Source organism: Lepidochelys olivacea, assembly GCF_965140295.1.
Source record: "Lepidochelys olivacea isolate rLepOli2 genome assembly, chromosome: 5".
In the NCBI taxonomy this organism is placed as follows: Eukaryota; Metazoa; Chordata; order Testudines; family Cheloniidae; genus Lepidochelys; species Lepidochelys olivacea.
Window position 1 is genome coordinate 116,682,472 of NC_140415.1, and position 27,972 is coordinate 116,710,443.

Below are 27,972 nucleotides of genomic sequence, written 5' to 3' on the forward strand. Positions count from 1 at the left end.
TCCCTCATCGGAGTTGACGTGCTGCAGCTTTTAACCATGTACAGCAAAACCATATTCAACAGTTTAAGGAAGTGAAGAAAACTACAAGGGAAATTTAAGGAGGTAGAATGTAATTAAAGTTAATCTTGAGGTCTGAACTTGGCCAGAATCCTAACTTTTACAAGTACCATCGAATCTTTAACAGTCACATTTGATCAGAATCTTAGTTTTGTGTCTGCTGGCAAACAGCACCACCAACAGGCACAATGCTTCCCAGCATCATGCTGACGTACTATTTTCAGTGCTGATTCTAAAGAGACTGACACATACTGAATCTACAACTTCCTTTGTTTCCTTGTTTTTTTCCCCTCCTATGTTTCCTTCCAAGTACAGACCTGGTTTGACCCTGTTTAGCCTGACATATTTAATGAGCTCATCACTCAAGACAGTATAGTTCATACCAGCGTCTCATGTATCCCAGACAGTAAAACATAATTTACAATCAGTGCAAAAGTTTATTAGGTTGTTCCACTCATGACAAGTTAGATCTTCATCAAATTTGAAATTCTCCCACAGTATTTTTTCAGTTATATTCAGTCATGTAAAATATGAAAGGAAAAAAACAAACAAACAAAAAAACCCAACATTATTTCGCTATATTCCTAGGTGCCCAAGTGCTAAAAAAAAGTTACAGCAGATTAAGGACAAACCTACAGCATTTGCTTACTTTAGCTGGTTCTGATACAGAGGCATATTTTTTAATTTGAGAGTCAACTCCTAGAGACTTGGCTAATTGCACAGCATTTGTATCGTCACTGATTAATGTCCCAAGAGCCACAAGCAGTCTAAAAATGGCTTCAAGGTCTTGAACAACTTCTATGACTGTGCTGATTACTGACAAACACTGAGCTTTTCCCTCAATGTTATTAACTTTATGTAACCAAACAGCATAGTTCAACGTCAACGTGGCCAGTGCGATGTGAATGTTCTTATTGCTGCCCAATTTCAGTTCTATTGCATGTGACATTATTGTGTCCCTCTGTGACATCATGAGCCTCTGGCCTGCCTGGCTGACAAAACAATTGCAAAGAGTTCTAAGTGCCAGTAACTGGTTTGCCTGTTTTCCATTACGGCTCAGAAATTTTAGGAGATGGCTGCTGAATCGTATGCTATCCTTTTCACTGCAGAAATTCTCATTCACGCTGGGATGCCTGATAGACAATCGAAGAATGTCTAATGCTGGAAAGACAATATCTAAGAGACAAGAAAAATATTTTAATGTATTACAAACAATGCAATATCTGTGTAAGAACTCTGGAGAACTTTCCTTATATGTGCAGATCTTTACTCCTGCTTTTGAAAGGAGTACTACTATACAAAGGAACATACAGAGAACAATTAAGATTCAGATAGATCACAACTGCCTAATCCACAAGAACTCAAATATTCAGAAATTCATATCAAAACGAAAATTGTGTACACAGCCCCAATTGTACAAAAAGTTTCAGATGTCTACCAGAGAAACTTTACTGCCATGGGTATTAACTTCAGAAACAGTCACAGTGCTTCCAAGATACTAGTAAACTATCATGTCCAAAGAATTCAGTCTGACAACACTGAGAAGACAGATACTTCATATGCAACACAGTTGTTTCACAGGTGTTGTCAACTTTTTTCAATGTAGCCCACATCTAAATAGCAAGCATATCATGGGCAACCTCCCATTCCAGATCTCATAACAGTCTTTGTGACCACTACAGCAACTGTTTACATGGAAAAGGAAAATATTTAGTGTATTTTCAGCTGCCCACACTATGTGTTTTATCCAATTTGAAAAAAAATGGAAAGGATGCCATCAACTTGAATCCTAGTTTGTATTTCTAAAGTAAGCTTACAATATGAATAGTTTCAGGTACTACACCTGCCTCCTAGCTCACATAAAAATATCTGTGGCTATAGAACCACTTGAAAACAAAAAACAGCAGACACTGAACAAGGGAAACTGACAATATTGAAACAGACTATATACAAATATACAACTTTAAAAGGAGATTTTTTCCACCCTTGTAGGCTGTAAGGATAATCTTGGGTGTTATTTGTAACAGTTGGTGAAAGATTTCAGGCAGAAATTTGATTTTTAAGTTGGCACAGTCCCTTTAATTGGGCTGTCAACTACTGATCTCCATTTTAGTTTCCCCAAACCATCTATTCTGTTCCTTTTCCTCTCCTATACATGCTTTCCTGCCCCCAAATCTCCTCCACTCCCTCAGACACACTCCCCTGCACCCCCACTTCCCTGAACAAGATGTCTAAGGTACTAAGAAGTCCAGGCAGTTAATTTCCTGGATATGCTGCCCAATTCCATCTTCCTCTGGACATTCTTCCCTCTCTGGTGGCTGACAGCTCCAGTCCCACTGATGGATCCTATTTTTCCTTTTTAGCAGCAGGGCTTTTTTACCATCAGCTGCACCTGGTCCTCCTCTTCACATGCACCTGTTTTTACAGGCATCCAGGCTCTTTGGAATGAAGAGACTGTACACCCGTAAAAGCACTAGAAACATGTAGGTGTCAGCACTGGTCTACAGAGATGTGGGAGATTGTAGTATGGTTCACTGCTATGTTTCACAACTTTTTATCTAATGTACAAAAATCCATATTAAATCTCTTAAATGTGATTTGTTTAAAAAAAGTTAGTTTTCTACTTAAAACGTCGCATTAGTTTGATATAAGGTTAATTTTAAATTCAGTTTCCTCCGAGTTCAACAGACACAGTGCACCCAATTGATTTACACAGGCTATAAATCTCAACCTGACTAAAAAGCCACCATCCGCTATGGTGAGTGCTGCATTGGGGGGTTGTGTTGTGAGTTGGTGTGGTGAATATCCGAGTGTCTGTCTGCTGTGACCATTTGTTTGGCTGATGCTAGTTGCAGGCACTGTTTGACCGTGTGGCTGGTTGTTTGAAAAGTGTGAATTGGGAGTCCTTTGTTCCAGGTGGGCCTTGAGTGGTTGATTGGAGGGACGGTTTTGAGCCTGGGCAACTGCTTTGAGCCAGCAGCCTTATTAAAAAAAAGCAAACAATTGTGAACTGAATGAGCTGCGAACAGAAGAGAAGCAAACAGGCAGTTTGCCTGTGGAGATTTCCCACAGAGCTTTTGCCTTTCAGGCTTCTGTGAGCAGTAAATACAACATCTGAAGAGGCTCTTAGAAGGAAGACAATATGGATAGTGAGCGATCAGCTGTTGCGACCGGCACAGGATGTGCCATGTTTGTCTTTCTCCTAGAGGATAGAAACGACTTCTGTACAAGTGCAAGCTGGTCTCCATATTGGAAGAGAAGATTAAAGGACTAGAGACCCAAGTATCGACCCTGCGTTGCATCAGAGAAAACGAAGACTTTCTGGACAGAAGTCAGCGTTTGGTACTGCAGGCACAGCATGCTGAAGAATCAGAGGGCAGTGCAGAACATGGTAGAAAATTGGCAGCATGTGACCTCCAGAAGAAGAAAGAGGAGAACCCAAGTACCCCCAATGCAGATAGAAGAAAGAAACTGTTTTCAGGCTCTCTGCACAGGTACTACTGTGGAGAATGGTTTGGAAGAGTCATCTGAGGGAAGGGATCAGGAGACCCCAATCGACCGGAAAGCATGGGTTGCATTGTCCTAAGGATGGGAGGGGGTGGGGTGGGACCACCATTCCCAAGAGGAGGAGATGGGTGGTGGTGGTGGTGGTCGGGGACTCCCTCCTAAGGGGGAATGGAGTTATCCATCTACCGTCCAGACCAGGAAACTCAAGAAGTGTGCTGCTTGCCTGGAGCTAGAATTCAGGATGTGACGGAGTGTCTGCCAAGACTGATCAAGTACTTGGACCACTACCCTTTACTACTTCTCCACGCGGGAGCCAAATGATACTGCCAAGAATGACCTTGAGCGGGTCACTGCAGATTATGTGGCTCTAGGAAGAAGGATAAAGGAGTTTGAGGTGCAAGTCTTGTTCTTGTTTATCCTCCCTGTTGAAGGACAAGGCCCAGGTAGGGACCATCGTATTGTGGAAGTAAATGCGTGGTTACGCAGGTGGTGTCAGAAAGAGGGCTTTGGATTCTTTGACCATGGAATGTTGTTCCGGGAAGGATTGCTAGGAAGAGATGGGATCCACCTAATGAAGAGAGGGAAGACCATATTTGCAGGCAGGCTTGCTAATCTAGTGAGGAGGGCTTTAAACTAGGTTTGCCAGGGGATGGAGACCTAAGTCCTGAGGTAAGTGGGATACCGAGAGGAAACACAAGGAGGAGGGTGCAACAGGGAAGGCCTCCTGATTCACACTGAGAAAGTAGGGCAATCGGCTAGTTATCCTATGTGCCGGTACATGAACGCAAGAAGCCTGGGAAACAAGCAGGAAGAACTGGAAGTTCTGGCAGTCAAGGAACTATGATGTGATTGGAATAACAGAGACTTGGTGGGGTAACTCACATGACTGGAGCACTGTCATGGATGGGTATAAATTGTTCAGGAAAGACAGGCAGGGGAGAAAAGGTGGAGGAACTGCACTGTATGTAAAAGAGCAGTATGATTGCTCAGAGCTCCAGTATGAAACTGGAGAAAAGTCTGTTGAGAGTCTCTGGGTTAAGTTTATAGGTGAGCAACAACAGTGATGTTGTGGTGGGTGTCTGCTATAGACCACCAGACCAGGAGGATGAGCTAGATGAGGCTTTCTTCGGACAACTAAAAGAAGTTTCCAGATCACAGGCCCTGGTTCTCCTGGGGGACTTCAATCACCCTGACATCTGCTAGGAAAGCAATACAGCAGTGCACAGACAATCCCGGAAGTTTTTGGAGAGCGTTGGGGACAACTTCCTGGGGCAAGTGCTGGAGGAACCAACTACGGCCCGTGCTCCTCTTGATCTGCTGCTCACAAACAGGGAAGAATTGGTAGAGGAAGTACAAGTGGGTGGCAACCTGGGCAGCAGTGACCATAAGATGGTCGACTTCAGGATTCTGACAAAAGGAAGAAAGGAGAGCAGCAGAATACAGACCCTGGACTTCAGAAAAGCAGACTGACTCCCTCAGGGAAGTGATGGGCAGGATCCCCTGGGAAAAGCAGTCCAGGACAGCTGGGCTGTATTTTAAAGAAGCCTTATTGAGGGCACAGGAACAAACAATCCCGATGTGCAGAAAGAATAGCAAATATGGCGGGTGACTAGCCTGTCTTAACAGAAAAATTTTCTGTGAGCTTCAGCACAAAAAGGAAGCTTACAAGAAGTGGAAACTTGGACAGATGATTAGGGAGAAGTATAAAAATATTGCTCGAGCATGCAGGGGTGTAATCAGGAAGGCCAAAGCACAATTGGAGTTGCAGCTAGCAAGGGATTTGAAGGGTAACAAGAAGGGTTTCTACAGGCATATTAGCAACAAGAAGGTGATCAGGGAAAGCATGGGACCTTTACTGAATGGGGGAGGCAACCTAGCGACAGAGGATGTGGAAAAAGCTGAAGTACTCAATGTTTCCTGCCTTGGTCTTCAGACAAGGTCAGCTCCCAAACTGCTGTACTGGGAAGGAGGTGAGCAGCGCTCAGTGGTGAAAGAACAGGTCAAGGACTATTTAGAAAAGCTGGACATGCACAAGTCTATGGGGCCGGATGCAATGCATCCGAGGGTCCTGAGGGAGTTGGATGATGTGATTGCAGAGCTATTGGCCATTATCTCTGAAAAGTCATGGTGATCAGGGGAGGTCCCAGACAATTGGAAGAAGGCAAATATAGTGCCCATCTTTAAAAAAGGGAAGGAGAATCTGGGGAAACTACAGCCTCACCTCAGTCTCCAGAAAAATCATGGAGCAGGTCCTCAAGGAATCCATTTTGAAGCACTTGGAGGAGAGGAAGGTGATCAGGAACAGTCAACATGGATTCACCAAAGGCAAGTCATCCCTGACCAACCTGATTGCCTTCTATGATGAGATAACTGGCTCTGTGGATATGGGAAAAGCAGTGGACGTGATATACCTTGATTTTAGTAAAGCTTCTGATACAGTCTCCTACAGTATTCTTGCCAGCAAGTTAAAGTATGGATTGGATGAATGGACTAAGGTGGATAGAAAGCTGGCTAGATCGTTGGGCTCAACGGCTTGATGTCTAGTTGGCAGCCAGTATCAAGTAGAGTGCCCCAGGGGTCGAACCTGGGTCCGGTTTTGTTCAACATCTTCATTAATGATCTGGATGATGGGATGGATTGCACCTTCAGCAAGTTCGTGGAATACACTAAACTTGGGGGAGATGTAGATATGCTGGAGGGTAGGGATAGGGTCCAGAGTGACCTAGACAAATTGGAGGATTGGGCAAAAGAAATCTGATGAGGTTCAACACGGACAAGTGCAGAGTCCTGCACTTATGACGGAAGAATGCCATGCACCACTACAGGCTGGGGCCCGACTGGCTAAACGGCAGTTCTGCAGAAAAGGACCTGGGGATTACAGTGACAAGAAGTTGGATATGAGTCAACAGTGTATCCTTGTTGCCAAGAAGGCTAACAGCATATTGGGCTGCCTTAGTAGGAGTACTGCCAGCAGATCGAGGGAAGTGATTATTCCCCTCTATTCGGCACTGGTGAGGCCACATCTGGAGTATCGCGTCCAGTTTTGGGCCCCCAACCACAGAAAGTATGTGAATAAATTGAAGACAGTCCAGTGGAGGGCAATGAAAATGATTAGGTGGCTGGGGCATATGACTTATGAGAAGAGGCTGAGGGAACTGGGCTTATTTAGTCTGCAGAAGAGAAGAGTGAGGGGGGATTAGATAGCAACTTTCAACTACCTGAAGGGGGGTTCCAAAGAGGATGGAGCTGTTCTCAGTGGTGGCAGATGACAGAACAAGGAGCAATGGTCTCAAATTGCAGTGGGGGAGACCTAGGTTGGATATTAGGAAAAAATGTATTTCACTAGGAGGGTGAAGCACAGAAATGGGTTACCTAGGGAGGTGGAATCTCCATCCTTAGAGATTTTTAAGGCCCAGTTTGACAAAGCCCTGGCTGGGATGATTTAGTTGGGGTTGTTCCTGCTTGGAGCAGGGGGTTGGAATAGATGACCTCCTGAGGTCTCTTCCAACCCTAATCTTCTATGATTTCCCAGCTGTAGGCAGAATACAACTGAAATACTTCAAAACTCAAGTACTGGTACACCTAATCGCTTCCAGTTGGGCCAGTTTCAGCTTAGTCCAATGAGCTCCTGAGAGGATGCATTCCGTGAAGTTTTGGAGGTTTACAGAGTAGCTTTTGAACATCTGGGTTTAAACAATGGCAGAACGACAGGCTTTTAAGTGAAACAATCATGGAAAAATCTAAGGCACCATAATACAAAGTTAATTACTTTCCTTCCTCAAATAACTATGGATGAATATTTTGAGGGAACAGATACATTGTGGAGGTACAACTCAAAGGAAGGGATAGATGAAGAGGAGCTTCCCAATTATCTCCTGCCCATCCATATAATGTGTTTATTTCATACCTTCTGGCCAGTTAATTGCTTTCCACAAAGTTTGAAGTTGTTGTGCTGTTGGTGTTTCTGCAGAGGTATTACATGTTACAAAGAGTAATTTTTCTAGGAGTATCAGATCATCTTCCGTTAGCTTTTGTTCTTCAGGTGTGCTTCCATTAAGTTCCTTTAGTTTGCCTGTGCAACCAAAAAACCCCAAAAGGTTAGTCTGTGCCAGTAGATTTTCACCACCTGAAATACTTACAAAGCACTTTCCAGAGAATCTCAAAACATTTTAGAAACATCGAGTCCCCTACTATTTTCACAACTTTTCTTCTGTAGATTTTTTGCACAGAAATTATTTTGCTTGACTTCACCACCTTTCAAATTCAGTTTTTCACAAATGGCTATTTTTCACAATCATCATTTCCAAGATCACCCAACAAGTCAGCAGCAAAGCTGAGGTACAATCCCAAAATTTAGATCCTTGATTCCCTGCTCTAGCCACAATATTGAATGAACAACATTATTTCTGGCATAATCTTGTCTCAGAGAAGTCTGGACTTCCTAAGATTAAGTTATAAAAATACATCAATAATATTAGTTCATACTTTATCATTTTGAATTTCTCATTAAGAGACTTGATATTAGACTCAAGAATGTTCAAGAAAGAGCTGGTTACAGAAGTAGATAACACTATCTGCTTTTGAAAATTTGCAACAAAGTGTTTTAAAATAGGGGGGAGAGATTTTGAACTCATATCTATGATACTGAAACATGTCAGCTGACAGTGGTAAAGGATCATATCACCACAAATTAGTTTTGAGTGTTTATAGCTGTATTTTTTTCCCCTTATCTTTTGATCATCAGGGTAGGTAAAGTATGGGAAGGCTGGGTAATTCAAAGTTAAACTGAGTCAAGATGTGCTCGGAAACAACTGAAATCATCTTAATATGTATACTTCCTTGTTAAGTGCCATGGAACATCTAATCACCTTATCATTCAAAAAACCTTTGAAACTAAAATTAGCATAATTGAAACTAATTTAAGAACAAAATGTTTATAATATATATAATATATTCCAAACTTTTACAGCTTGCCACAAAGTTTGATTCACTGATGCACATACGCCTTCTAAAAGTCACAAATTCCAGTTCTAAAGAAAATTAGAAGCAGGAGTACCACTTCAACTACCTCTACCCTTTCTTGTCAAATTTATAGAGGACAATCAATGGGAAGTCCTGGAAGGACTAGTTGAGAGTCTTTCTTGAGAAAAAAACAAACAAAAAACTACACTAAATTTGTAGTTGGGGGCTCTAGCTCCCGAGTTCCATACTCTTATTGTTTGAACAATTCACTCACAGAGGGCTAGTAGGAAAAACTTTCCTGGGTGAGTGATATCAACGTTTGCAGAATCTATGCTTTCATAAAAAAAAAAAATTCTAGCCCTTGTGGTTGCAAATTTCAGTTCTCACAGCTATTACTGGAAACCCTATGGGCAGCAATTAAACTGGCAAAAATTAGTCAGTTTCATTCTCCATCATATAGGGAAAATCTAGGAGTAATAGCAGAGGCAGGACTGGAGCTATTTACTAGAGAGAACTCCCCACAAATGAAGGCATGGGATTAGCAGAGACCACCACTCAAGCAATCCGCAGCTTATAGAGTTTGAGGAAGAATGTTCTCTCTCTACCATTGGTGTGTGAAGTACTGCTGCACCCCCAGGTTTTATGTAGGGCTGCTGGCCCCGCGCCCCAGCCACTGGTTCTGTGCATAGAACTGGGGGTGTTTCCCCTGCCTATGCCCTGCTCCTGGCCCTCCGCCTGCACTCTGCTCCCTAACCCCTCATCTCACCTGGGGCTCAGGTCCTAGCTGCCAGCCCCAACCCTGCTCCCAGGCCTCCACTCTTGAGGCCCCCGTGACCCCACACCCAACCAGGGCTCTGCGCTTGGCCCCGCACATGGAGTCCTGGCTGTCGGACCCTGCTCAGGGCTCCGCTCCTGGCCCCATGCCTGCCCCCAGCTGTGGCCTCGGCCCCTTTACCCCATCTGGGTCCCCTGCTCCCAGAGACACAGCCCTGCTCCCAGCCTCGGGGTAGGATGGGGGGGAGACAGGGGTAAGAGGCTGGCTTTCAGCACCCCCACTACTAAAAATGTTCCAGCGCCACTGCTCTCTACCCTCTAGCAGTCTGGGTTTGGAGTTCACACTGATCAGATATTTTCTAGTACTGAGTACAAAATACAGAACCCCAGGAGGTGGTCAAAGGACAGCACCCTGGTAGTAATCCCACCACTCTTCATTTTCCAAGCAGCTGGGGTAAGGTTATAGGCATGTTAGCCCTGGACAGTGAGACACTTTATTTTAGTTCAGTCCTCTGGCTATTGGGTATTTGGTACATTTTCAAGCCCCATAAGGTGGGAAGATGGGGAAAGGGTGATCATAAAATCTCTCCTTCCCACCCACATTTATGCATCATTTCACTTTCATAAGCTCTTTAAGGTAGGACTATGTCATCCCGTAAATGTGTATAGCACCTATCTCATTTTGAGTTACTATCATATCAAGTACAGTTTTATAGGACTCCCTAGGTACAGAAAATACAGACAAAAAAAAAGAAGGGAAGAGATTTTGGGGACAGATGAGACAGAAAACATAGGGGAGGAAACAGAACGAAATAGCAAACGATAAAGGGGGAGGGAGGGTCGAGGGAGAGTAAGAAAAGTAAAGTGACAGTGAAAACAAACACTATGATCTACTACAGCAAAGAGAGTGGAGTCAAGGCAGAAAAGGAAAAGTCTAACAAAAGCAAGGTACATTTAAATGAATTCAATAGAAAGTTTGTTTACTGTAAATTACAATTAAATACTGTACACCAGTTGTTCTCAACCAGAGTCCAAGGCCCCCTGGGGGGCCGTGAGCATGTTTCAGAGGGTCCTCCAAGTAGGGCCAGTGTTAGACTTGCTGGGGCCCCTGGCAGAAAACTGAAGCCCCAACACATGGGGCTGAAGCCTGGAGCCCTGCCACCTGGGGCTGAAGCCAAAGCCTGAGCAACTTAGCTTTGCAGGGGCCCCTGTGGCATTGGGCCATGCAACTGCCCTGCTTGCTACTCCCTAATTCCGGCCCTGGCTTTTATATTCAGAAAACCAGTTGTGGCACAGGTGAGCTGTGGAGTTTTTAATAGCATGTTGGGGGGCCTCAGAAAGAAAAAGTTTGAGAACCCCTGGTGTACATGACTGTTTTACTTCGTGGGTTACACAGGATGTCAGGCTAGATGAGAAGACTGTCCCCTTTGGACTTGGTCTAGGAAAGTGCAGGGGACATGACTGTGTAACACAGCACGGAGGACATGACTACCCAGCATACTGGGTGAATTTTTCAAGCCCTGGCTATACATTCCAAATCAAAGGATGTCCTCCTGAAGCCAGCAAGGGCTGGAAGCATTGTGGAGTTTTATTGCAACAGGGGGAGCAAGACTTGTATCACTCAGATTCACCAATTCAGTAAGCAAAATCCCCAAAAAGAGCAAGAATAGGCATGCAAGATTTGTATTACAGGGAGAACAAAGTATATATTTTATATAAAAAAAATTAGTCCCTTGTGAAATTCAGTCTAGACTCCCAATTCCCCATGGTCTGGATTTTCAAATACCCTTCCATATTGTAGGTCTGGCTGGAGCTGTGACAAAGATATCCATTGTGCAGGACTAGAAGGTTGGAGAGGTGGTAAAAATAATGTAGCTTCTTGGAGGGGTTGAGAAAGAGTGGAGAATTAGTTTAACCAAAATTAGATTTAAGAATTTTTAAAAAACCACACACACACAAAAACTCACCCAATATTTGTGTGGGGTTGGCCTGGTCAAAAGTGACAGCTTCCTTCTTTGGAAAATAAATATTTTCAGTGTTAGCATCGGTTGCTTGATAAGCACCTCTTCCTACACAAGGTAAAGATGATATTAGAAATTCAACAGAGAATAGTGTTTGATAACAAGTAGTAACTTCCTTTCAGAAAGTTAAACTTGCTGGCTATATATTTCTATATTTGTTGCTCCTGCAATTTGTCAATAGTTATGCCATTAGTGCTTACAATGGTTACAAACCCAAAAGGCCATAATTATAAACATAATTAATTCATAACTGGATTTTTTCCAAATGCTTTCCTACACAATAGCAAGTGCATAACTAGGATTTCACTGTAATCCAAACAAACATCATTCAGTTCACAAACTTTTCATTGGTTCAAATATTCCAAGATCAGAAGGGATAATTGTAAACATCTAGTCTGACTTCCTATGTATTAAAACCCACATATCTCCCCCAAAATAATACTTAGAATTGGAGAGTAGATATCATATTTGACACACGAGTATGGACAGTCCACATTTTAATAAAAAAACAAAACAAAACATCCCTTTATCTTCATGGTGTCATATTCACAATAAAGAGGCTAATGTAAGGTGGTCTGCCTGGGCTACACCTACATTATTTGGAATTGAAGTTTGAGAGATTTCTTTGGAAAGGCAATTTCCCCTATCTTAGCAACGCATTATCAGATTTGATCTATTACCTGTCATTTATTTGCTAGAATTACATCTGAAAAGAATCAACTCACTTAGTAGAATTCACTTAGCCATTTAAAACTGACGATACTCTGGTTGGTACCACAGACACCATCTGTATGAGCGGAAACCTATTTAACATACTAAGAGAGATAGTCACCCTTATATTCCTTTAAGGGGCAGATTAAACACCACATACTTTGATGTTTCACTCTACCATTCCCACTGGAGCACAGAATAGAGGAATACAAAAGATGAAAAATGTCTTCCATTTTTCCAATAATTTCAAAGGGTGAACAGGCTTCCTTTTACTACAGCTTTGAAAACAATTGAATTTAATATAAAAATCTCATCTCAAGCATAATCTTATAGTGTTAGAAGAGAAACTGAAGTGAAAGATAAGCATAACCAATTTATTTGCAAGATGAAGTCCTTACCAGTAAATGGATCAACTACTCCACTTAAAGGAGCTAACACATTTGATGCAGAACCAGGGACATAGCGACCAGCACCTAAAAGATGGCAATTGAGGGATTACATTAATGTATACCACTCCAAGGCAGTAAAAGGATAACTAGTTTTTTCCATTATTGATGAAATTATATCACACAGTCACAATATCTGTATACCCCTTAAAGTAAAATGTTATTTTTAATTAACTAAAAAAAGTTATCCTCAGCATTTCACGCAGTTTGAGGATTGTGCTACACTGTGGTATGCTAGCTATGTCCTGTTTCTTCTAGCACAAAACTAGAAATTAAAAAATACAAGCCAAACTGATCCTTCTCAAGTGCCAAGTGATTGTCTTATCCTCACACCAACAGTTGTGGTCACAATCCTGTTAATCTGAAAGTGTTCTATACTATTACATTAAGACAGGTCACTCAGATAAAACCAGAGTAGTAAGAAGATACTGAAGTGTAAAATTCTACAGAAAAAACCCAACTCCTAGTTGGCCAAGTGACTTAACAAAAGTTTAGCAAGTATGAGGGTTAAGCACCTTGTTTCCTCTGCAACTGGAGTGGTGGTACATTGTAGAGGACAAACTGAACCCTGTGAGGTGGAGGAGGGAGCCTCATATCACTTCTCCTCACAGTGGATTATCACAGCAGAGAGTCAGTCCTGGTCAATCTGAGTCAAGAGGAGTCAATCTGATCAAGATTGTGGCCCCCAAAATGAAGGGATGGGTAGAAATTTACTGCTCTTCGTTGGCCATTGGTTGGGCCTAAATAGGATAAAAACCCACTTTTTGATGCCTGCCAGAGGCATCAGAACAAAAATCAAGTTATGTAATACCTGTGAATGGATCTGGTGCAGGTACAGCATTGGACCCAGATGAAGAGCCTGGAACATAGCGACCACTGCCTGTGAAGTAGTAAGAAAAGGAAAGCCAGTTTATTCTCTTATGCTGATGATAATTTGTACTGAAACCCATTAGTCTCTGCACTGGTCACTCTTCAGATAGCAAAGTGGCTCAAAATGAGGCTGAATTCAGTTTGTGCCTTAATAACCCTTAACTGTGGGATGATAAAGATGTTTTGCAGGGGGTTTTTGTTTCTAAAGAAAATTAGACACACACACACACACACACTTTCTAGTCATCTAGCCAAGACAACTGAGCACTTTTTATTTTTCATTTAAAAAAGGTATACATTTCTACACGTTTGTTGTGACCTTCAGCTTCCTAGCAAATTGCCAAATCAACCATTTATGTTGCAAAATTAAGGCATTCTTGGGTTAAAATCATTCCATTTAGACTGAGATTTACCAGATTTGTAATGTATCTCCAAAAGGAAGCTATTAAAAGTCTTGCATACAAAATTATGTCTGTTCATTGAGTTTGACTACTCTCAAGAAGTCAGCTCCACACATTTAAAAAAGACAAATAGGTTAAAAATGTAATTTATTTTTAAAGTAAAATTTTTAAAAAAAAGTTTCCTTGCTACTACTACCACCTTATTAAAATCAATAAATTCCCACCATGTATGCATTTTACTTCTTGTTCTTCAATGGGACTGGAAAATACACATACTAGTCTATCCTATTTAGGTTCTTACACCTTGTTCATTACCATCTGAGTACTTTCTAGAGACTTTCAAAAGACAAACTGGGTGAGGTAATGTCTTTTATTAGACTAACTTAGTGCTTACAGAGAACTTCTCTTTAGGTCTAAGTAAACAGAAACACTAATATCTGTCAAGTGGGGTTTCTCTCCAACCCCAAGGAATGAACTGCATGTGTATGTTCTTATTAGTTATTTCAACAGTTTATGAAAATCAGATGCAACTGGATTATGAACTAGCAAAATGCTGAATACATTGCAGGGGAATGTTTCAATCTCAATAGAACTTGTAACTGAAATATAAAAGTCTTAACATTTCTATTCAGACTAGAGATTTGTTTTTAAAACACTAAAGCAAAAAGAAAATTGTACTACGATCCCTGAGTTTTTAAACTTAAGGTAAAAAAAAGTTATGCTGCTTTGAAAAGCTGTGTTCCTATTACGGATTATAAAAAGAAAATTAAAGAGTAAATGGAGTAATTTTTTGTTGAAGATTCAATTTAACAAAAAAAATGCAAGCCCAACACAGCAGTTAAACTAGTAACAATTAAACAAAATATAGAGGAAGTCAATTCAAGTACAGAAGCTAGATCAGGCAAAGCCCCACGGTAAATCAGTGTCTTGCTATGCAAGTACTGGATATTGAATTTGGAATCTTAGTGGGCTCATATTTGCATGGTAATATACAGAATGCTTTCCCAGCATTCTGCTAAACTGATGTCCCATATTTGTGACCATGCCAACTATATAAAAATATGTTGTACGCTGCAGACAGAAAAAAACATGCACCTTATAGTTTGCAGTTTTAATTCAGAAAGATATTAACATCTGAAATTTAAAGTGTCCACCAGTGATAGTTACCTGTAAGGATTTTTTCTTTTACCTGTAAAGGGATCTGAAAATCCAGTGTCTGTATTCCCCAGCGTTTGCCCTTTGGTGTTGTCTATAATAAACTTGGCCACCTGATCCAGAAACATGGCATTTAGATCATTCTTCTGCAGGAAATTGTACGCAGTCAGCCAGGGATCATCACTGATGTTATATGGCAATTTGTAGGAAGGCCCATTTTCATTCACATCAATAGTGAAAACATAATCATATTCCTTTAAGTGGAAATAAGTCAAAAAGGTGTCAACATCTTTATCTACAGATACATCAAATGTGGACTGTAAGAACAGTACAGGCAAATGATGCCAGACTAAGATTTCTGGTTTTGAGAACATGAATATCCTTGTTATCAGACTTCATTAAAAAGTAAAATATACTACTCTTCTATGCTGACTTTGTCTAAATATTTTATTTTAGACAATACTGGACACAGTTAAAAAACAAGCGTGGGCTAGATTAGTAAATTTTACCATGAATGGAAGCTACAGTTTCCCTTAGAGTGCAGAGATGTTCCTTTTGAAAGGGGCAAAGGATAGGAAAACTGAAATCACACTTGTGTGCGTGGCTTTTAGAGACAAACTAATACTAAAAATAATTAAGCAGACACATCACATCAATTCTTGTGAACAAGTTTGGCCATCTACAGAATCTGTAGAGGTTAGAATAGATCAGAGGCACAATAAAATGCAGTCTTGAATGTATGTATGTATGTATGTATACATATGTAGCATGACAAACTAGTGACCTTTTCAGACATACAACTACAACTCTCACTGAAGTCAACAGAAATTGCAGGTACTGAAAAGCAGGCCACAAGATAATCAAAATCTAATGAGACATTAACAATAAGCTATAAATGAATAAGAACTCAATCCCGAATAGTAAATTAAATACTGCCTAGAGTGTATGTAGTTTTCCACATCAGCTAGTTTGCTCCAGCAAATGCATTTCAGAAATATTAAGGTACATACTATAGGCAACTACAGTATCTAACAGTTCTGCTGTTTGTTAGACCTAGGATCTATAATGAAGTAATGACAAGTACCCAACTTATTTTAAAAAGTTTATTCCAAACAATGACTGGAGTAATGTGGGGTTTTTTTGTATGAAGAGTTACTAGAACATCAATACGATGATCTAAGAAAACTTTACATACCTTTCCTTCAAATAAAACCCTTCCAGATGATTGCTGTGTGGCTCCAGACGAGCCGACCACTTCACCAATCTTGATCCACCTCCTTTCACTAACACTCCACTGGTAGGCTTCAACTTTCCCATTATCTTTAATTAGTCGTGTCTGCCCCTCTCTTGTTCCTTGAAATAATTAAAAAAAAAAAAGACACTATATAGCTAGAGAGAAATAAGATAGTGAAGCAGCTTCCAATGAGAAATAATGTTTCCAAGTACACAAACCTTCATATTTGGCACAGGTTTTGCCTTCTGACTGGAGAAAAAACCAAAACAAAAAACCAAAACCATCTTTTTGCTTAAGAGCTATCCAAATTATCACTGCTTCCTTTCATTTCACTTGGCTCCGTTCTTTTCTTATGGAGATCCTCATTCTGAATTAAGTAAATTTACGATAAAATTTTGATGCAATTAAGACAGTTTTATTTCAACATTCATGGGTTTGAAAGGGTTAAGTTTGTTTTGTAACTATTTTTTCTTTTTTCGGAAAACAATGCCACATCAAATTGTCCCTTAGTCACATTGCTAAACAAAAACTACTGCACTGGTGCATAATAAAGCTATTAAAGGCTCATCATAAATGTAATCTGTTCTATTTCTAGGAAGAGATAGAAGAATATCAATTAAACCCTCAGAAACAAAATATTTTATTAGAGGCATAACAGAGCCTCCATAATACCAGTGAACACAGAAGAATGAAATTAATTTTTTTGTTAAAGAACACAAATTTAAGTGATCATCAAAGCCTTCTCCATCTCCAGGAGAGATTAAGCTCCTTATAATACAAAACCAAGGTTTATTGTTTGTTTGTTTTTTAATGCAATAGAAACTGAAGAATTTACCAGGTTCTTTCAGATGTTCTCTTCCAGGAAGATCATCAGCATTAATGTCTCCCAAATCACTAGTTTTAGGGTCAATAGTTGCTTGGGAAAGTTCATTTTCAAAAGCTTGAATCTCCTCAGAACTCGCTGTCCGCTCCAAAGACTCTGTAAATACTCTGATAATCCCATCACTGAATGCGGAGAAATAAAACACATTTAAAAATGTAATCTCCATCATCTGATATGTCAAAGTGGTTATGTTCCTGGTATGGAATAAAAGTTATTTCTAATATGAATTTATGTCATTAGTTAATTCTAATAGGCTAAAAATCAGTATCTGCTATACAAAAGATTCGGTTCTCATGCTGGCGTTCTATCATAAAGAAATAAGCAGACAAAGAGCAGAGGTGCCTTGAGGCAGCATACTTCTATCAAATGGACTTTGGTACAGAATAACTGCTAGCCTATCCATGGTACTGAACTTTAAAAACCAGCCACATTTCCAAGGCACCATTTCTTCTGACATTCTCAGAATAGTATAAGTGTTCTACTGAAACGAAGAAAATATAAAACTTCCTCCAAAATAAGAAATGTTATCCTGGAGCAAGGCACTTCTCCCATACACAATGATGCATATAATCAATTTGACAAAGTGCTTTGCAAATGCAGCTCACTACATATTATACAGACAGAGTGAAGTCTGGATACCTTGTGCCAGCCGCGATGTCACCATTGTCTAACACACAGCAGCTCCAAACAGACTGAGCTGGAAGTCTGATTATCTGAGCACATTCCCCTCGTTTCCAGATCCTAAGTGACCTGTCCTCTCCAGTGGTTACAAAATCTGGGGAAAAAAAAACAAAAACAAAAAACGAACATACAGAAGTTTAATATAACAAACAAAGATAAAAAGGTACAAAGTACCTTCCCGCAGGTAAACACTTAATTAAATACTTCTTGCATCTCCTTAAAGAGGTCTACAGGGAAAGCAGTGTAAAACAGTCATTACTCATTCTTCTTTCTGAAAAAAGTGCTCAAGTGTGTAAACTGGTGGGCTGAGCCACTAGCCGGCGAAGGTGAAATTATGCTCTAAACAGCACAGTTCCAGTTTCCTTCTCAGGGGTTTATTAACAAAGCTTAAAAAGCCAAAACAATCTCACCATCATCAGGTCATTGTCTTCCCCCTGGGTCTGCAAGACTTCAGTCTTCACAGCCCTCCCTAGTGGGGGCTTTCTGCCAGCTGGCTCCTGCCCCCTACAGGTGTCCCCTTTGAAGGCCTTACAGGTGCAAGAAAAAACAAAAAGTCTCCTTCTAGGTTCTTCCCAAACCCTGGGCCTCTCCCATCTGCCCACGAGGCAGGAAACCTCATATGTGCTCAACAGAAAATAGCATAACTAGGAGAAACATGCGACCTGCTACTACAACTGCCAGTTTTAAAGAGTACAAGTACTGTAACAAGTGCACTGAGACATGTGCATGCACCCCCGAGGCCCTGTGCTCTGTTATGGTGCTTTACTTTTCACCAAGTGTGCAAACATATTCTATACATCATAGAAAGATCTTATGATTAACACACAAACCTGAGAATCAACTTCTTCTGTGACCTTGGGCAAGTAACAGTCCTGAGCCTCTGTTTTCACATCTAACTCTCTGACATGTAGTTAAGATTACATAATTAACATTTGCAGCATGCTCTGAGATCCTTCTGCAGAAGTTGCTACAGGAATATTAAGTATTGTCTCTAAGACTATTGCTATGTACAAGTATCATTTTTGCACTATGCTAGGGTACTGATAGGCAGATGGCAACCTGGGCTGAATTCCTGGCCCTGTTGAAGTCAATGGGAGTTCTGCCATTGACTTCAGTAGGCCAGGATTTCACCCGATTCCCAGGACCTTTCGGATCATATCTATTTTCTGAGCAATTTTGAACCCAGATGTTCAAGAACATTTCTCCTCCAGTGACATGTTAATTGTCCAAACAGAAAAATACAGAAGATATAATCAGAGTTCTTTCATCAGCATTCTATAATGGTACCAGAACTACCATTCATTTTGAAAAGCTATTTTACTTTGGAAGTAAAGTCTTACCTTTACAACGAGGGAAGACAGATATGCTGTATATGTAATTTGTATGTCCGTAATAAATTTGAAGACACTCGCCCGAGATCTGCCACCTTCGAATACTGGCATCATTAGCACAGGAAAGAAATTCTGTGTCACTTAAAATTGCTAAACCTCTCACACAATCTTCGTGTCCTTTATAAAGGAAAGAAAAAGGTTTTATGAACAACCAAATATTGCTTTCAGCAGCAGCAGCTTAACATACCAATATCTTATTTTGCAATTTTTTTATCCTAGAAACTGATGTTTAATAACGATCCAGCTTTAAAAAAAATTCCTTTGCTTAGCACTTTCTGAAAATCAGGCCTCTTTAACGTGTCTCAAGTTGGGTACCCAAAAATCACTAGCCACTTTTCAAAACTCTTGGTCTAAATATTAAGTTACTTGAATCCACGAAATTTTCACAAACAGGAAGTAGATTCATAAAGATGTCAAATTAGAAAATACTCTCCATTTTACCCAAATACTTACCAGTGAATGTTCTCTCGCATCTGCCTGCTTTCCATAGCTTAATAGTTTTGTCAGCTGAACCAGTCAACATTAATCCCTGTTCAGGCAATATCTTCACTGCCCATACTGCAGCTGTGTGACCCTGTGAACAAGAACAGTGTTAGAATAGCTAGAGAACAACTGAATTTACAAAGCTGTTCAATTATTCATTTGATATACTCATGAAGAACTACTATACCTGCAATGTCATCATGCATTTGTCATTCAACCAGACTTTAGCTGTGGTATCCCATGAGCCACTAAGCAATGTGCCGAATTTCCCAGATGAAAGGCTGCAAACTGGAACAAACAGTCAAATCAGCATTGACACACTCCTATCCTCTGCCCCTTTCTTATTCCAGTAACATATGGAAGGAGATTTTTCTTATGTTAGCAGCATATATTCATGGAATGCAATTTTTTTTTAAAGTTGTTTCCAGGGCAAGCCCTTGGGCCTTTCCTCTTCTACTCTGGAAAGGGAATTTAGCATACTTGCAGTCACAGTGCTAACTACAACTTAATGCTTCAGAGGACATCTCTGTAACACAGAGGACCACTGGAGCCAGCTGGCAAACGGTTCACTGTTCTGTGACAGCAACTCCTAGCAGGCCGGACTAACTCACTACACCTAGCACACAGCTTTCATGGTATTTATCCATAAATGATGTCACGTAAGAGCTTAAATGAAAAGCATCATGCTGATTATTAACATCATTGTGAAATATATGTATAATGAAAACACGTTCCTAAAGTCTGAATCTAGACAGGGCTCACAAAACAGGTTTCTGCCAGACAGACAAAGGATGTATATTCACCTGTCTCGGCTCACACATAAGTTAAGCATAGTAAGCCAATACAATTTACATATGAAGTAAGCCAATTTACATATGAAGTCAACTGGGAGGCAATGAGACTGAACCACAGCAGGTTGTCCTGTTTCTGAGGGCAGCCAATGAACTTTGGGGAACATAAGGAGAAAACAAAAAAAGACACCCCTTTAACCTGCACCTAGGAAGTAAACGAACAACGCATTTACATTCATGAAAACGGGATCCCAACCAGACTTGGTTGGAGACGCTGCAAAAAGGACATTTATTTATTTTGGGGAGGGAGGGGGAGGAGGAGAAGAGATAAATTGGCTCTAGACAGGAGATTAGTCTGTTAAGTTTAGCCTCTAGAAAGCATGTATTGACTTGGTTTTATACATAACCCTTCTGGTTTCATTATCCTTACTCACTAAAGTAGAACCTCAACATTATGAACACCTCGAGAATGGAGGTTGTTCGTAACTCTGAACAAAACGTTATGGTTCTTTTCAAAAGTTTACAATTCAACATTGAACTTTACTATGCAGAAGAAAAATGCTGCTCCCCTCCCCCCCTTTTTTTTAGTAGTTTACATTTAACACATTACTGTACTGTATTTTTTTTTGGTCTCTGCTGCTGCCTGATTGTGTACTTCCAGTTCCAAATGAGGTGTGTGATTACCTAGTCAGTTCGTAACTCTGAGTTTCTACTGTACATCTTAAATCTTGATTTTTGATAATAAAACTTATGATAGTTTTCATAATAAGTAGACCTTAGTGCTATGGTATTGTACAAGGAACTGATCCCAAATTGAATCATTCAAGCTGATGTGTCTACTGTACCCTTGGGGACAGCATACCTGGTATTACCATGAGTGGATAAGGGGCGGAAAACAACAGGGGAACGCTTCAGAGAGTCTTGGGTCTGAGTATACCTACTGTTAACCTCCAAGGCAACATAAGAGTTGGTATAGCCCAGAAATTGATTGGGTAAGTAACAAACTGGAGGTGTCTGGGAGCTGACTCCCAATTAAGCACAAATAAGTCTCTCTCACGCTGGAGGCAGGGGGGATAATAAGGTGACTCTCAGTGTACATCTACACTGCAGCAAAACATGCCTGGCTGGCACTGTGAGGGGGTGGGTCCCCAAGCATCTGAAATTTTATAGCCCTGCAGCCTGAACCCTTCAAGCCCAAATCAGCTAACACAGGTCAACCACGGGTATGAGGGTATGTCTACACTGCAACGTAAGTCCAGGGTTTGAACTCAGGCTCAACCCCAATCCCCCTTCCACCTACACACAAAATCGCTCTAAGCCAGGGCTTGGACTCAGGAATCAAGCCCTATTGCTTTGCAGTGTAGACACATCCCCATTTGGACTCATGCTCTGGGAGTCTGTCAAAAGTATTCCACAATCCCAGGGCCAACTTTATTTGTCCCCTGGACAGTCAAGTTTGGAGCAGATCTCATGGTTTTTTGAACAGTTTGTAAAGTCCCAAGTGGAGCCCTAATTCAGTACTGAGGCACCTACGTAGTACCACAACACAAATATTATTAATCCACATAAGTAATTATACATTATGATAGCTGTGCCTTGCTCTGCTGAAAACATGAGTTACTGTGACTAGTGTACAGAGAATCTGAATTTACAAAACCTGCTGATAGCCATATTTGGACATAATTCACAATGGAAAAATACTAAAGAATTCTAAGTCTTAGAAAAGCCACATTTTATGAGCCATATTTTATTTTAACCAAGTTAAAGACAATTTGCATTAGTTCCAGCTTTCACAAGGGGAATTACAAAACAAGACCTATACTTACCTGTATTTTTGTGACCCTTAAGGACATAGAGCGGAGCTGTGTTGTCCAGTGTGAAGATGCAAATATTATGGTCATTGCCACCTGTTGCAATTAGCCCATGAGGATAGTTGTCACTTGAAGGTATGATGCATACACAAGATACAAAATTGGAGTGGCCACTCATAGTATGCATTTCAGTAAACCCCCTGTTAGGACTAAACAGATAAACAGATCAATAAATTTACATTTACAGAATCATAAAAGAAAACATACCCACATCAATTTAAGCTACAGAATGCACTTTATATTCAAAAACTCTTGGACTGATATATATTAACAATAGGCTGAGTCTTAGACAGAAAGAAAAACAGAGCCTTGAAAAAAAAATACAGTTTTCAAATTTTGCAGTATGGTAAGCAATATTTAAACCTGGCCATTTAGGTACTAATAACCTAAAGGAGTCAAGAAGTAAAGCTACTACTTATAATAATATTTACATGTAGGATAGGAGGATTTTTCTGGATAAAGATTTTTGAGTGTCAAGTACTGGTCTTTTACTGAATCCCATGTCCATTTTTAAAGAGTACTGACAAGCGTTTGCAAAAGTAGAATAAAAAACACTAAATTATTTAAATAGCTACAGAAATTGAGAATAATAATAAATTCAGAAATAAAGTTAGCTTGATAATCAGATTTCTTAAAATCTTACTGACTGCCACTTCGTACTGACAAATATTTAGAAGTTCTCTCCAAAATCAACAGATTTTTTCTTCCATTCTATTTCTTTGCTTCACTTACTAATATTTAATACTTAAGGCTCATGCTGCAAATGGGCATTGTACTACTTTCCAATAATTTGTGTTTTCCTTCCTACACATGCAGTTAGCTTTTTAATATGCATTTTGTAATAGCCCCTTAATTTTATTTTACATTAATTTCCTTTATTACAGTCAGAGAGTGGGTTGAAATTGTTTTCATAACCCATCTGGTTAGGTTTAATAATAATATAGGCTTCCTGAGACAAGACTAAAAACAGCAAATCTTTGATGTAATAATATAGCTATCAAATAATACAATATAATATTTTAATCTAGTATCTAAAACACCCCTTGTGATCACAAGTCAAGATTTCTGCAAAGGGGTAAAGTTAACGTGCAACTGACCTTAATTTCAGTACTGAACCATACAACTTTGATGTTGCATTAATAGTTCTGTTTTGAATTCAAGTTTTTTTGTTTTGTTTTGTTTTAAGGAAAAGATCATTCTTCAATAACTAAGACGACACCAATCGGCAAATTATTTATGCTTATGTCATTAGAAGACATGCGCCACTGGCGAAAGGCTGTCTTACCACTACAAACTAAGGCCCCAACCCTGTAATTGACTGTGCATGGGCAACAACTCTCCTCTCTTTTGTTCCTTCCTCCCTCCCCAATGTGAAGTACAAGTGGCTTCAATGGGGGACTGCCTGCAAAAATTCTTTTGCTGAATCAAGGCCTAAGTATTCACTTCTATACTCATGCTCAAGCATGATCAGGTATATACCTTTATAAGCATGTATGAGCAAAGGTGAGGGTGTGAGGACTGTACAATTTTCATAACCTGTAGAGCCAATGAACAGATTTTTGAAGTTTTGAACATTTACAGGGTTGCAATTGTAAGCATCTCAACTTACAAAGTGCCTGTTGTAATACTGTTTTTTTTCACATTCTGATTTTGGATTTTTCACAGCTACACCATAAATGGACAAAAATCATTTACTTTGAAATACTCATATTTTAAAGAGAATGTCAACTAAAAATCACACTTCTATCTAAAGGTTTTTTGTTTCTTTTTTTAAAACTTATAAGACACACCTCATATTAAAATAAATTAGAGATTCGAGAATATTTCTATATTTTGGTTTGTTTACATAATACTTGATGGCTCTCTGTACACAGTTTCAAGGATTCCTCCGAACAGTCAGTCTAGTTGAGAGAAAAAGCCATTAAAAATATAAAAATCTGGCAACCTACAGAAGTTGGCAGGTACTGAACCTGAAACAATTTTAAATTAGCTTTCCAGGTATTGTATGCAGCTGTGTGTCTACCTCCTTGAATGTCTCAGATGCACAGGAGTCAGTGAAAATGTTATTTAACCCCACACTCCAAAGGTTTTCTTGTAAAAATCATGATCTTCCCCCCACCCCTTCCTTCAGCTTCTCAAGTGCTACATGTAGGTTGAAGTCACAATACAAACAATAGTGGAAGTCACAATAGTCAGCTAAAACCTCTCCTCCACCAAAAAGTAGAAGAACAAGGGCTACATCCAAAATTTTGTATATGATAGCTTACTCATTGATCCCTTTCTGCTGTATCCCTATAATTTCCTAAAGTGGACATATTGCTATTACCCACATTGTGATCACTAACATAGTGGTGGAGAACTAGAAAGAAAAACAAACATGATAAAAGGGAGAGATGTTCGCCATGCTCTCTGTCTTCCACCTCCATCTACAGACACCACCACCAAGCAACTGAAGAGCTGATTAAAGGGGAGAGCCTGGCTGAAGGGCAACCAGCCAGCCTGTTGTGAGAAGCATCTAAGTTTGTAAGGGCACTGAAAGTGTTAAGATCAGCTTAGAATGCTTTTTGCTCAGGATGAATAAAAATCAATGATTAAAAAAAAAAAAATTGGATTTTTTTTATTTAAATAGAATTTTTTTGATAAAATGCCTTTTGAGGAAAAAACACCTATGTAAAGATAGTTTTAATTAAGATACATTAGAGCTCAAAGAGCTCTCATCATGGAATAGGGATTATAAATTCTAATTCTATAGTATGAGACAATAGTGTCATGTACTGTTTAAAAAAAGTTTTGTAAAAGAGTTCCAATAGTTCATGAATTAGGGTCCCAATTTTATGGGGTTCCACAGGCTTCTGTATAGATTATTTAGGTTAATCTTTCTATCTACCCAACGGGACTTAGTGCTCAGTCTAGAAGATATATTCAGGGATGCTTAGTTTTGCAGTTCTCAAACTGGATTTTTGTCTCCCGAGGTAACATGCTTGTTAACAGCAAAAGTGTTTTTAAATAAATATATAGAAATGAGAAATAACAGACCTCAACTCTATTGTCCCTCTGCAATTTTGTGCACACAGAGTCAATCTCTTACCTCTCTTTAAGAGTGCAAAGTTTCAAAAAGTTCAATGAATAAAAGATTGTCGGGGGTGGAACAGATCTGGACAAGGAGAAGAAGTCTGGAGATAAATGTGAGAAGCGAGGGACATATGCCTGTTTTGTTAAAATATTGTATGTTTGCTGTTGAAGAAAAAAATCCAGAATACTTAATGTTGTTGTTTTTGTAAAAAAAAAACAATTTAAATGTTTGTCTGGTGATGTTCTCCTCCTAATACAGCCTGGAAAGAAAATCCTCCAAATATTAATGATTAACCTGTTGAATTGGAGATAGTTCACCTCCCAATAACTTCATAAATATCTGCTTCAATTATCTTTGGTAAATGAAATAACCAAACACTCATTCGTTTTCTGATACAGCTGTAAAACTAATCTGAAAAGTTTTCAAAATAAATCACTGTTTAAAAATGTATAGTGTGTACCTTCTAAAAATGAAACCTACATCTATCTCTGAGTTGTGAAGAATACGTATTAAGGTTGTAACAACCAACAAGAATGCCCTTTTATGTAGAAAACCATGATTAAATCGAGTCTTCTTGACTAGTGATTTAAATCATGATTAAATCAAATCCACCCTAGTTTTTCTTTTATCTCATTTGACCAAATCGGACTTGTGCTTTGATTTATAATCACTTAAACAAATTTAGTAACTACAAAAGATTTTGTTCTAAAAAATTTTATAGAAAGAGCGGTCTCATTAATTTGGAAGAGAGGACAAATCCCTCTTTTGTGATAAAGTTGTTAGGAAATGTTAAGAGTCTATTCCTCTACACTTTCCCTCACCCAAATCACAGTTTTATATAACAGCCTCCTGGCAAAATATTCAGACAAACTTGTCAATTGCTTCTTTTTCCACTCTGTTAGAAAAGAAAGTGTATACCCACTAAATCAATGATATGGGTCACAATTTTAAGCTGTGCACATAGTAGGAAATAGGTTTTGCTGATGCCCCAAGTATACATTACATAGCAGTGTATACATCTACTGATTATAACAAAGGATTGTGAATCAGCTCTCAGTTTCAATTCCTGACTCGCTCTCAGTTTCAATTAAATGACTCACAGTGTGACCCTGGCAAGTCTATTTAGAAACAAAATTGTACAGTTGTTTGTAACACCTAAAGATTTTTATAACTGAAAGCAGTCAACAAAAAAGTTTCTCTCTTTTTCAGTTTGTTTTGTGCATTGGACTGTACTTTGTATATAAATAGTGTCAGCGCATACCATATCTGTGTATTCAGTTTCTACCTTGCTGAAGAGACCATTGTGAACATTAAACGAAGCACAAATACCCGTTTAAAAGACCTGTAAAAAGAATTTTTAAAATGTAGAACATTCTGATCTGTCAAAAACTTGAATGACTTTATTTTTAAAAACTAAGTTTACAGTAGCACTTTAATCTCTTATTGCTTCAGTCATCCCATCTATAAACAGGATTCACACATTCATAGGAGGGATGAGAAAAATGTAGCATCCGTAAAGCACTGAGCTAGTGAGATAAAATGAGCTCAAAGAGCATTCTTCCCTGAATTCCCCAAAAAGTAGACACAAGGACTACACTTTACGATCACTCACAGAGCAGCCGGCTATCAAGTTAGAACAGACTCTGCACAAAAAGCCCTAATAAAAAGCCACCACAAGTCTGCTCACTCCACAGAGCTCGGTGTCGTTATTAAACCGAGAGATTCTCAAGGTGTTTAGAGAAAGCCAATGAGCGCAAGCCAATAAGGCTGTAATCCACTTTTAAACAGACACCCACATATATTTAGCAGCTAAGGCCAGCCACAGCAAGAGCAGGGAGATTATACTCCTTTGCACTAAGATTCTGAACGCTGAAGGCCAATTTCACCTGTGAGACACGTACCCACAGCAAGGAGCCAGGGAAGAGTTTAGCGCCTAGAGCCCAGAAGGAAAGATCAGAGCTAGCCCTGGCGTTCGCGGGGGCACAAGATGCCCCTATCACAGGGGAAGGCTGGGTTAAAGCGGACCCTCATCTCCTTTCTCCCGCGGGCCTGCTACCGGCGCAGCACAGGACTGGGGGGCGCGAGACACGGGGGGGGGGGGGGGACGGTCGCGCCACATGCCCCCGAAGAGCCCGGTCCCGGCCCGGTCTCTTCAGCACTCACCAGTCAGGGGCCCACAGCCGGGCGGTTCGGTCCCGGGACACCGACACGAAGCCTCCCGGCGGGAACAGGCCGTGACTCAGACCCCGCACGTCCAGCTCGTGTCCCGCCACGGAGCAGCGGAGCCGGTAAGTGCCGCCCGCGCTCGCCATGGCCGCGGCTCTCCCTGCAGCTGGAAATCTCGCCTCAGCCCGGGAAAGCCGGCGGGCAGCGGAGGTACGGGACAGAGAAACCCTGACACAGCAACCACTGCCCTTCCCTGCGCCGGAAACCGTCATCAACCAGTGCCGGGCCTCCGTCCCCAGAAGGCGGGGAGACTGCATATCCCAGCATGCGGAGCGCCAGGTGGAGAGGAAAGACCAGGTCGGAGATGGCGCGATGTATGCTGGGAGTTGTAGTCTCTGTAGCGCACAACAGTTAAAAGGTGGCGCATTGCATGCTGGGATTGGTAGGCCCTTACTACAGCGGGGAGCTTTGTAAGTTGGGACTCGCAAATTGCAA

The 27,972-nt window shown here is 40.2% G+C and overlaps 1 protein-coding gene across 1 annotated transcript; it reads right to left on the reverse strand.

The window, feature by feature from the left end:
* Nucleotides 1-474: 474 nt before the first annotated feature.
* PLAA (phospholipase A2 activating protein) lies at nt 475-27,931 on the reverse strand. The gene is made up of 14 exons (XM_084628902.1): nt 27,475-27,931; nt 22,194-22,387; nt 19,764-19,864; nt 19,547-19,667; nt 19,043-19,210; nt 17,661-17,796; nt 16,974-17,143; nt 16,100-16,257; nt 14,939-15,158; nt 13,290-13,358; nt 12,431-12,505; nt 11,268-11,369; nt 7,472-7,636; nt 475-1,233 (listed from the first exon to the last, which is right to left on the reverse strand). Exons 1-14 carry the CDS (start codon nt 27,792-27,794, stop codon nt 668-670), a joined length of 2,565 nt encoding a protein of 854 aa, XP_084485028.1. The 5' UTR covers nt 27,795-27,931; the 3' UTR covers nt 475-667.
* Between the last annotated feature and the right edge of the window lie 41 nt (nt 27,932-27,972).

Excerpts from the sequence above, each read along its gene's own strand:
- PLAA (XM_084628902.1), bottom strand. The coding sequence starts at position 27,794 with ATGCAGTCTCCCCGCCTTCTGGGGACGGAGGCCCGGCACTGGTTGATG. Across the intron at positions 19,211-19,546 it reads ATGCGAGAGAACATTCACTG|GACACGAAGATTGTGTGAGA; the intron begins GTAAGTATTTGG and ends TCCTTTATAAAG. Across the intron at positions 17,797-19,042 it reads TGTCTTCCCTCGTTGTAAAG|ATTTTGTAACCACTGGAGAG; the intron begins GTAAGACTTTAC and ends TTTTTTCCCCAG.